The sequence below is a fragment of the Scylla paramamosain genome, unplaced genomic scaffold, assembly GCF_035594125.1.
Source record: "Scylla paramamosain isolate STU-SP2022 unplaced genomic scaffold, ASM3559412v1 Contig3, whole genome shotgun sequence".
Classification (NCBI taxonomy): domain Eukaryota; kingdom Metazoa; phylum Arthropoda; class Malacostraca; order Decapoda; family Portunidae; genus Scylla; species Scylla paramamosain.
The window spans coordinates 1,810,001-1,821,798 of record NW_026973668.1 but is presented as its reverse complement, the minus strand read 5'-3'; the positions used below and the strand labels follow the sequence as shown (position 1 = coordinate 1,821,798).

The following is an 11,798-nucleotide window of genomic DNA, read 5'->3' as shown; positions in this document are numbered from 1 at the left end:
GCTACAGGTGGCACAGGAATTATTCAGCGTTGCCAGATTGTTTTGGTCATATTATCGTACTATACTAGTTGAAATTTTTGTACTTCTGGTAAAATTATCGTACATATGTAATTATTCCAAATATTATGCAAAACTGCCACTTTCCAAATATAGAATTTAGGTTTTATATATATATATATATATATATATATATATATATATATATATATATATATATATATATATATATATATATATATATATATATATATATATATATATATATATATATATATATATATAAAGACAGAGAGAGAGAGAGAGAGAGAGAGAGAGAGAGAGAGAGAGAGAGAGAGAGAGAGAGAGAGAGTTATGACCACTCTTTCACTTTGAAATAAAAGGTTCAGCTGAGTAAACTTTGGTAATACTGAAGAAAGGAAGCAGTAGTAAAGCCTGGTAAATGGACTGTGTTACTGTACGTAAAGCGTTTGTACCTCACGTCATTATTCCTCGGCATTTATAAGTGAAATGTTCAATAGTCTTCTATTTGCATGAAAACGTGTAACATGTGTGAGTATCAGTATTCAGTGCTATATTGAGCACAAAGCCGATGCTCACTTGTTGGTAGTGTGGGGTTAACCTGCTGGTCGCCTGCGGGCATCACTCACGGCCAAGTCGCGCTCAGACAAAGACGGGCAGGATGGTGACCGAGGTAAATACTTTAATTTTGTGGTAAAAACTGCTTGTCATAGTGCCAAGTTGACTGCATGTATTGTTAATGAATACTGTAATATGTTGAAAGTGTTTAATATCAGCGTGTAACGTTATCTTGTAAGAAATTGAGACAGAGAACTTGTCCGCAGTTGTTACGGTCGTGCCTACCTCATCAATAAACGTGTCAGGGAGAACTGCCTCTCCTCTACCCTACGATGATGGTGTGATTGGTAAAACAGATCACCTGAGAGCCAACTCATGCCCAGCCGCTGCGACTACAGTTCTGGTGACAGATTAACAACATTTCTACATTGCAAAGGCTGTAGTTGAAGTGACACGGGTTTTTAAGGGTGTTTTTGTGGTTCTGGTGACAGATCAACAACATTTCTACATTCCAAAGGCTGTAGTTGAAGTGACACGGGTTTTTAAGGGTGTTTTTGTGGTTCTGGTGACAGATTAACAACATTTCTACATTGCAAAGGCTGTAGTTGAAGTGACACGGGTTTTTAAGGGTGTTTTTGTGGTTCTGGTGACAGATTAACAACATTTCTACATTGCAAAGGCTGTAGTTGAAGTGACACGGGTTTTTAAGGGTGTTTTTGTGGTTCTGGTGACAGATTAACAACATTTCTACATTGCAAAGGCTGTAGTTGAAGTGACGCGGGTTTTTAAGGGTGTTTTTGTGGTTCTGGTGACAGGTTAACAACATTTTCTACATTGCAAAGGCTGTAGTTGAAGTGACGCAGGCTGTGGCAGAGCTGAAGCACCACTCAGCGCCGGTCAGCACCGTGGAGTGGCACCCCAGCGAGGGTTCCTTGCTGGTCAGCGGGGGGAAGGATGACGCCATCTTGCAGTGGGACCTGGCTGTGGAGAGGGAGGCAGCTGAGGAGTGGGAGGTGGGTGGTGGTGGTGGTGGTGGGATGGAGGGGAGAGGAGAGGAGGAGGAGGAGGAGGAGGAGGTTGTAGTAGTGGTAGTAGTAGTTATAGTCATAGTAGTAGTAATAGTAGTAGTTAGGTTAATCTAGGGTAGGTTAGATTAAGTTAGGTTTGTTTAGGTTAAGTTAAGGTAGGTTTGGTTTGGTTAAGTTAGGATGAAGTTCAATATAGTTAGGTTTTAGTGTGTGTGTGTGTGTGTGTACTTTTTCTTTTTGTTGTTTTGTTTGTTTTGTTTGTTTTCCTGCATGTCAGCGCCCCAGGAGGCTACAAAACAATGTGCAGGTGTGTGTGGGCGTTGGAGGGGAAGAGGTGGTGCCGTGGTGGTGGCTGGCCGTCAACTGAGGTCGGACGGGAGACGAGGAGTGAAGGAGGGAAGGAAAGAAAGGACTGGATAGACATTATGAGGTGACAGAGGCAAGGAAGCAAGCAAGCAAGGAAAGGAGGAGTGCAGAAACAGTACAACAGGATTATTAATTAAAACCAAGTGTGCATGGCAGCTCTTAGACAAAGCTTAGGTTAAGTTAGAAGGAGGAGGAGGAGGAGGAAAAACAGGAGAAATAGAGATAGGAAGAAGAGAAAGGTGAGAAAGAATAACCTTACCAAACTTAACCTAACCTAACCTAACCTTATCTAACACCCTCCTCCCCCCCGCCCCCCCAGGATGTGCCAGAGCAGCTGCTGTTCGTGCACCGCGGTCAGCAGGAGGTGAAGGAGTTACACTGGCACCCTCAGATCCCCGGCCTGCTGGTGTCCACGGCTCACAGCGGCTTCAGTATCTTAAAGCCCATCAGCTGCTGAGGTGTGTGGGGGGGTGAGTGGGAGAGAGGGGAGGGGTGTGTGTGTGTGTGTGTGTGTGTGTGTGTGAGAGAGAAGGGGGTTAGAGAGGGAGGGACAGGAAGGAGGAAGTAGTGAAGAAGGAAGGAAAGAGAGGGTGAAAAATGAATGTGTGTGTGTGTGTGTGTGTGTGTGTTGAGTGGCACACAAATAAGTCTTCTTTGTCAACTTGATCCGTAGCCTTTAAAACTCTGTATATAGCAATCAGCTCCCCTCTTTCTCTTCTCTCTGCTAATGATGCAAGCTTCAGTCTCATTAATGTTTCTTCACAGGTTAAATCTGTCAGGCTTGGCACCAGTTTGGCTGCAGCTGTTTGGATCCTCTCTGTTTTCCTTGTTTCCTTTTCATTATGGGGTGAGCAAACAATTGTGGCATATTTGGTGGAGTCACATATTCCACGAACCTTCTCATCATCTCCTCATCCATGGAAGCCAGTGCCCCTTTCATCTTTCTTACTAACTCACAGGTTTCCCCAACTATTTTGTTGACATGTTTTTTCTGGTGACAAATTATCACTCATTCTAATTCCCAAGTCTTTTTCTTCTTGGGTTTTATTAATGTCCACTTCTCCCGTGGTGTAGCAACTTGTCAGGCTTCTTTTGCCTTTTTCCTAATTCCATCACCATGTGCGTGTGTGTGTGTGTGTGTGTGTGTGTGACTAATTGACTGACTAACCATATATAAACATTCCTTACACACACACACACACACACACACCTTTTCCAATTCTTTTTTATTATTATTTTAAAGAATCTCTCCCTCTCTCTCTCTCCTGTTTATCTATTTTATTTATATTTATTCACATTTGGCTCATTATTTTTTGTATTGTTTTGCATTTGGTTGTTGTTCCTCTGTTTATCCATTATACTTCAGTTCCTCCATCATTATTCCTTCATTTCTTTTGCTTTGATCAACTTTTCCTTGCTCTTTCTGTATTTTGCCCGTTTTCTTTGCATTTCTTAAAGTCCTTCCTCTATTTCCTCCATTTTCTTCAGTTCCTCCAATTATTGCTTCCTTCCTGTGTTCCCTCCTGCGGGTCTCGTCACAAGATACTCGGCAAGGAGAGAACAACAACAACAAACAAAACAACAACAACAACAACAACAATAATAATAATAAAGTTTGCCTACATTCAACCTGTTCCTAAAAAGGGTGACCGTTCTAATCCCTCAAACTACCGTCCTATTGCTTTAATTTCCTGCTTATCTAAAGTTTTTGAGTCTATCCTCAACAGGAAGATTCTTAAACATCTATCACTTGACAACCTTCTATCTGATCGCCAGTATGGGTTCCGTCAAGGCCGCTCTACTGGTGATCTTCTGGCTTTCCTTACTGAGTCTTGGTCATCCTCTTTTAGAGATTTTGGTGAAACTTTTGCTGTTGCCTTGGACATATCAAAAGCTTTTGATAGTCTGGCACAAAGCTTTCATTTCCAAACTACCCTCCTACGGTTTCTATCCTTCCCTCTGTAACTTCATCTCAAGTTTCCTTTCTGACCGTTCTATTGCTGCTGTGGTAGACGGTCACTGTTCTTCTCCTAAATCTACTAACAGTGGTGTTCCTCAGGGTTCTGTCCTGTCACCCACTCTCTTCTTATTATTCATTAATGATCTTCTAAACCAAACTTGTTGTCCTATCCACTCCTACGCTGATGATACCACCCTGCACTTTTCCACGTCTTTTCATAGACGTCCAACCCTTCAGGAGGTAAACATATCACGCAGGGAAGCCACAGAACGCCTGACTTCTGATCTTTCTAAAATTTCTGATTGGGGCAGAGCAAACTTGGTGTTGTTCAATGTCTCAAACACTCAATTCCTCCATCTATCAACTCGACACAGTCTTCCAGACAACTATCCCCTCTTCTTCAATGACACTCAACTGTCCCCCTCTTCTACACTGAACATCCTCGGTCTATCCTTTACTTATAATCTGAACTGGAAACTTCACATCTCATCTCTAGCTAAAACAGCTTCTATGAAGTTAGGTGTTCTGAGATGTCTCCGCCAGTTTTTCTCACCCCCCCAGCTGCTAACTCTGTACAGGGGCCTTATCTGTCCATGTATGGAGTATGCTTCACATGTCTGGGGAGGTTCCACTCATACTGCTCTTCTAGACAGGGTGGAATCAAAAGCTTTTCGTCTCATCAACTCCTCTCCTCTAACTGACTGTCTTCAGCCCCTCTCTCACCGCCGCAATGTTGCATATCTAGCTGTCTTCTACCGCTATTTTCATGCCAACTGCTCTTCTGATCTTGCTAACTGCATGCCTCCCCTCCTCCCACGGCCTCGCTGCACAAGACTTTCTTCTTTCTCTCACCCCTATTCTGTCCACCTCTCTAACGCAAGAGTTAACCAGTATTCTCAATCATTCATCCCTTTCTCTGGTAAACTCTGGAACTCCCTGCCTTCTTCTGTATTTCCACCTTCCTATGACTTGAATTCCTTCAAGAGGGAGGTTTGAAGACACTTATCCACCAATTTTTGACCACTGCTTTGACCCTTTTATGGGACTGCCATTTCAGTGGGCATTTTTTTTTATTAGATTTTTGTTGCCCTTGGCCAGTATCCTTCCTACATAAAAAAAAAAGTAATTATTATTAATTTTTGTTATTATTATTGTTATTGTTGTTGTATGTATGTTTTGAAATGGTTTTATTTGGATTCTCTCTCTCTCTCTTTCTCTCACTCTCTCTGTCCTACACACACACACACACACACACACACACTGTATCATGTACAGCGTATATTTTCATAAGTGGATGCATTTTATATATAACAGCGAGTTATAGTGGAGTTGTAAGTTATTGGTGGTGTTATTGTTGTTATTCTTCTTCTAAGCCAAATTGTTGATGAAGAAGAAGAAGAAGAGTGAATGGGTTTAGTTTTGAATAATTTTAATAACAATTTTCCAGCTTATATTTGAAGAAAATGGATGTTGTAATATATTATAAGAGTGAAGAAATGAAGTGTTTTATTATCATTAATAGTTGTAGTGGTGGTGGTGGTGGTAGTACACAAGAACACAAGGGTTGGTGCGGGAAGCCATCAGGCCCACACGTTGCAGTCCCTGCCCTGTACAAAACACACCTGTCTGTTTCCACCTGTCATCCCTGTCCAAACACTTGTCTAACACTTCAAAGCTCTGTAATGACTCACTCTGCACTAACAACCTGACTACTGAGTCTATTCCAGTCATCCACCGCTGTGTTTGTCATGCGAGGATTAATACTGGCCACTTTGTACACACACACACACACATCAAGTACTGTTAACAACATAACTCAGCATTCTAGCAACAAAAGTTTATTCCAACACTTGAGTACAAAGTAACAACACACAAACACTAGTCACTCCAAGTCCCTCACACACCACCACCACATCCACAACACCTCACCCCCCACAGGTGTGTTTGGATGTGTCTGGCAACACCACTCTTGCTACACAAACACTGCCACAAACACCACACCTGTACTTCCTTACCACAGTGTGGGTGAGGATGTTTGTCAACATTACATTGCAGGATAAACCTTTTGGCCAGTCACCACACCACACCCACAAGTCACCACTGGTATTGCCAGCTGGTTTGTGGCAGTAATGTTGTGGCCAGTCACCACACCACACCCACAAGTCACCACTGGTATTGCCAGCTGGTTTGTGGCAGTAATGTTGTGGCCAGTCACCACACCACACCCACAAGTCACCACTGGTATTGCCAGGGCAAATCTTTTCCCACACTGCAGGCCTGGGAACTTTCTCTCCCTGTTTTCTGCATTTTCTTGTTTCATTGTTTGGTGAGTGCAATGGCCCCAAGCCTGGGGTCTAAAGTTACACCCTAAGCAGTGTTACCAGTGTATCCGAGGGCTCTCTTCAGGACGGCGACTGTTCCCTTGACCGCGGCTGTTTGTACCTCCTGGGCACTCGGGAGGACCCAGTGTGGGTGAGGATGTGTCTGTCAAGAGAACGCTTCCAGGTAAATATTTTCCCACACTCCAGGCACTGGAACTTTCTCTCCCCAGTGTGGGTGAGGATGTGTGTGTCAAGAGAACGCTTCCAGGTAAATCTTTTCCCACACTCCAGGCACTGGAACTTTCTCTCCCCAGTGTGGGTGAGGATGTGTTGATTAAGATGACCTTTATGAATAAATCTTTTCCCACACTCCAGGCACTGGAACTTTCTCTCCCCAGTGTGGGTGAGGATGTGTTTGTCAAGAGTACATTTATGGGTAAATCTTTTCCCACACTCCAGGCACTGGAACTTTCTCTCCCCAGTGTGGGTGAGGATGTGTTGATTAAGATGACCTTTATGAATAAATCTTTTCCCACACTCCAGGCACTGGAACTTTCTCTCCCCAGTGTGGGTGAGGATGTGTTTGTTAAGATCACCTTTATGAATAAATCTTTTCCCACACTCCAGGCACTGGAACTTTCTCTCCCCAGTGTGGGTGAGGATGTGTTTGTTAAGATTACATTTATGGGTAAATCTTATCCCACACTCCAGGCACTGGAACTTTCTCTCCCCAGTGTGGGTGAGGATGTGTGTGTTAAGATTACATTTATGGGTAAATCTTTTCCCACACTCCAGGCACTGGAACTTTCTCTCCCCAGTGTGGGTGAGGATGTGTGTGTCAAGGGAATACTTCCGGGTAAATCTTTTCCCACACTCCAGGCACTGGAACTTTCTCTCCCCAGTGTGGGTGAGGATGTGTTTGTTAAGATCACCTTTCTGGGTAAATCTTTTCCCACACTCCAGGCACTGGAACTTTCTCTCCCCAGTGTGGGTGAGGATGTGTGTGTCAAGGGAACCCTTCTGGGTAAATCTTTTCCCACACTCCAGGCACTGGAACTTTCTCTCCCCAGTGTGGGTGAGGATGTGTTGATTAAGATGACCTTTATGAATAAATCTTTTCCCACACTCCAGGCACTGGAACTTTCTCTCCCCAGTGTGGGTGAGGATGTGTGTGTCAAGATTACCTTTCCGGGTAAATCTTTTCCCACACTCCAGGCACTGGAACTTTCTCTCCCCAGTGTGGGTGAGGATGTGTGTGTCAAGATTACCTTTTAGGGTAAATCTTTTCCCACACTCCAGGCACTGGAACTTTCTCTCCCCAGTGTGGGTGAGGATGTGTGATGCAAGATGACTCTTCCGGGCAAATGTCTTCCCGCAGTGGTCACACTTGTGGTTCCTGCCGCCAGTGTGGGTGGCAGTGTGTTCAGTGGGGCCACTCCTGCCTCTCAGCCTTGTCTTGCCGGCATGGGAGAGGACGTGTCTGGCAATGGCAGCCTTGGTGGAGCACACTTTGCCGCAGTGGTCACAAGTGTAGGTCCTCACGCCTGGGGTCGCCTGCTGCTCCCAGCTGTTCCTGCTGCTGCTGCTGCTGCTGCTGCTGCTGCCTGGCGTCACATCCTCCATTGCAACACTGCTCCTGGCCGCGGCCGGTCCTGCAGGAACCCTGGGGCTGCGCCGAGGATGCACGGAGGGAGTCCCTTCGCTGGACGCAGACCTGGCACCTGTAACAGAGGAGGCCGTCACCACACAGGCAGCGAGGGGCTTCCTGCCTCAGCCTCAGCCTAACACACAGCCTCCACAGACAAGATACACCTGGCACCTGTAACAGAGGAGGCCGTCACCACACAGGCAGCGAGGGGCTTCCTGCCTCAGCCTCAGCCTAACACACAGCCTCCACAGACAAGATACACCTGGCACCTGTAACAGAGGAGGCCGTCACCACGCAGGCAGCGAGGGGCTTCCTGCCTCAGCCTCAGCCTAACACACAGCCTCCATACAGAGTAGGGCCGCCACACAACAACTGACTCTGTGCGGGCCACCACAGCCGTGCAAAGAGCGAGCCAATCAGTTTTTGTTGGTGGTAGCTTGTGACAAAGAAGCAAGTGTTGACAGCAGTGGTGCAGCGTTCTGAGTGGCCGGCCACTGACCTGAGGGGCTCTGGGGCAGAGTGGATGGGAGGACTTGCCAGCCTTTGTAGGAGGAGGCAGTAGACACCTGCCAAAACAATAATTACTCCCAGTGAGGTGTGCAGCAGTGTTCAGGGGGTGCTGTGAACTTGCACCTTGCCTAGTCAGACTCTTTCAGCTCTGTCTGTCAACATCTACCTTTCCTTCTTGCTGGAAGTTTGCCTACATTCAACCTGTTCCTAAAAAGGGTGACCGTTCTAATCCCTCAAACTACCGTCCTATTGCTTTAATTTCCTGCCTATTTAAAGTTTTTTAATCTATCCTCAACAGGAAGATTCTTAAACATCTATCACTTGACAACCTTCTATCTGATCGCCAGTATGGGTTCCGTCAAGGCCGCTCTACTGGTGATCTTCTGGCTTTCCTTACTGAGTCTTGGTCATCCTCTTTTAGAGATTTTGGTGAAACTTTTGCTGTTGCCTTGGACATATCAAAAGCTTTTGATAGAGTCTGGCACAAAGCTTTCATTTCCAAACTACCCTCCTACGGTTTCAATCCTTCTCTCTGTAACTTTATCTCAAGTTTCCTTTCTGACCGTTCTATTGCTGCTGTGGTAGACGGTCACTGTTCTTCTAATCTACTAACAGTGGTGTTCCTCAGGGTTCTGTCCTGTCACCCACTCTCTTCTTATTATTCATTAATGATCTTCTAAACCAAACTTGTTGTCCTATCCACTCCTACGCTGATGATACCACCCTGCACTTTTCCACGTCTTTTCATAGACGTCCAACCCTTCAGGAGGTAAACATATCACGCAGGGAAGCCACAGAACGCTTGACTTCTGATCTTTCTGATTGGGGCAGAGCAAACTTGGTAATTCCTCCATCTATCAACTCAACACAACCTTTTCAATGACACTCAACTGTCCCCCTCTTCTACACTGAACATCCTCGGTCTGTCCTTTACTTATAATCTGAACTGGAAACTTCACATCTCATCTCTAGCTAAAACAGCTTCTATGAAGTTAGGTGTTCTGAGACGTCTCCGCCAGCTTTTCTCACCCCCCCAGCTGCTAACTCTGTACAAGGGCCTTATCCGTCCATGTATGGAGTATGCTTCACATGTCTGGGGGGTTCCACTCATACTGCTCTTCTAGACAGGGTGGAATCAAAAGTTTTTCGTCTCATCAACTCCTCTCCTCTCAGTGACTGTCTTCAGCCTCTCTCTCACCGCCGCAATGTTGCATATCTAGCTGTCTTCTACCGCTATTTTCACGCTAACTGCTCTTCTGATCTTGCTAACTGCATGCCTCCCCTCCTTCCGCGGCCTCGCTGCACAAGACTTTGTTCTCTTCTTTCTCTCACCCCTATTCTGTCCACCTCTCTAACGCAAGAGTTAATCAGTATTCTCAATCATTCATCCCTTTCTCTGGTAAACTCTGGAACTCCCTGCCTGCTTCTGTATTTCCACCTTCCTATGACTTGAATTCCTTCAAGAGGGAGGTTTCAAGACACTTATCCATCAATTTTTGACCACTGACCCGAGGGGCTCTGGGGCAGAATGGACGGGAGGACTTGCCGGCCACTGACCCGAGGGGCTCTGGGGCAGAATGGACTTGCTGGTGGGGTCTTGCCGTCTCGCCACTGCTGTCCTGCCGGAAAACACACAAACAAATAAAACAACGATAAACAAACAAATAACAAAAATAAAACAAGAAGACAAAGAAGGTTAACTGACGTCCTGCGTTGCTGCCACTGTTGTGACGGCAACATTTTGTCAAAAAAAACCTAGCCTAACCTAAAGTTAACCTGACTTGCCATAACATAATATAACAAATATATCACACAAAATAAGCACACCTACCTTAACACAACTAACACCAAACAACCGGCACTAGTGTGCACGTGGGGCTCCAGGCTGGCTACGCCTTGTCCGGCAGGTCTGAGTTGCCAGTTGTGTATTTTCCCTGCACTGCTACCAGGTCAGGCGAGGATACCCCCCCCCCCTCTCTCTCTCTCTCTCTCTCTCTTCTGACAAGACATATGATCACTATTACATAGCTAAATGTGCATAGTCTCTCTCTCTCTCTCTCTCTCTCTCTAGACCTGCCGGACGCGGCCTAGCCAGCCGGGGACCCCACATCGACTGTAGTGCCACACAGCCTAACCTAACCCAGCGCAGCAGTGCACAAGATGTCTGCCTATTATTCCCCAGCCAACACTTCACCAGGCAGGCAGCACCAGCAGACAGCCAGGCGGCGCCGCCACGCCTTGGGAATAAAAGAAATGAACAAACAAACAAACAAACAAACCACAACAAGAGTGACGGTGACCACCACCTCAGTCACTCGCCTCCCGACATTGACTTGTTCCCCGCCCACCATTACCTGCACGCCCTCAGGTGAGGCCAGGGAGGCGCCGCCAGTCCGCCAGGTGGCCACAGGTGACCCAGGCCAGCTCAAACACAGGCGCAATCTGCCGCACACTCGGCGTGACCTGACCACTGACCACAGCACCACGCGGACGCCGCCTCTGTTCCCTCCACCAGACTTGATCTTGATCTTGATGCTACAGGTGGCACAGGAATTATTCAGCGTTGCCAGATTGTTTTGGTCATATTATCGTACTATACTAGTTGAAATTTTTGTACTTCTGGTAAAATTATCGTACATATGTAATTATTCCAAATATTATGCAAAACTGCCACTTTCCAAATATAGAATTTAGGTTTTATATATATATATATATATATATATATATATATATATATATATATATATATATATATATATATATATATATATATATATATATATATATATATATATATATATATATATATATATATATATATATATAAAGGCAGAGAGAGAGAGAGAGAGAGAGAGAGAGAGAGAGAGAGAGAGAGAGAGAGAGAGTGTGTGTAATGAAAAACAACAACAATGCCCTTAACAAACAAAACACTTTCCTAAGTACATATCATTAATAATTGGAGAAAAACTACAGGACACTTGGTTAAGTTGTTTACTTACTATGTAGGAGATTAGTGGTCTTGTTCTTCTATATATACATGGGGCACGTCGTCAGCAGCCCCGGCACTCTCTTCATTGGAGGAATATAGCACTCTTGATGTCATGTTTTTTATCATTGACTTTGATTGATGGCTTGAAGGTCGTACAGTCACTGCTGGATGTGGACGCAACACACTGCTTCGCTAGGATCATGTCTCTTACGGTTTCTGTTATTAGCTTATTTCTGTCTTTTGTTTTCACACGGTTTACACTAGAGAAGCAGCACTCACAGTCAGCATTAGCATGAGGCAAAGAAAGACATCCTAGTGAAACGACAAGAACGAGACCTGTCGTTCATCCGTATAGTGAGACTTGTCTCGTAAGGACAGCAATACATCTGGCACTTTCAGG

At 45.2% G+C, this 11,798-nt stretch overlaps 1 protein-coding gene across 4 annotated transcripts; it reads right to left on the bottom strand.

Moving 5' to 3' along the window:
• Nucleotides 1-5,752: 5,752 nt before the first annotated feature.
• Nucleotides 5,753-11,732, bottom strand: LOC135096380 (gastrula zinc finger protein XlCGF57.1-like). 4 transcript variants are annotated; one of them, XM_063997850.1, is made up of 4 exons: nt 11,409-11,732; nt 10,764-10,944; nt 9,967-10,023; nt 5,753-7,972 (listed from the first exon to the last, which is right to left on the bottom strand). In XM_063997850.1, the coding sequence occupies exon 4, from the start codon at nt 7,872-7,874 to the stop codon at nt 6,333-6,335; it is 1,542 nt and encodes a 513-aa protein (XP_063853920.1). In that variant the 5' UTR covers nt 7,875-7,972; nt 9,967-10,023; nt 10,764-10,944; nt 11,409-11,732; the 3' UTR covers nt 5,753-6,332. The 4 variants fall into 4 exon arrangements, with proteins under 4 accessions (XP_063853920.1, XP_063853919.1, XP_063853918.1 ...); XM_063997849.1 differs by having other exon boundaries at nt 9,967-10,028; nt 11,409-11,731; XM_063997848.1 differs by having other exon boundaries at nt 9,918-10,023; nt 11,409-11,730.
• Between the last annotated feature and the right edge of the window lie 66 nt (nt 11,733-11,798).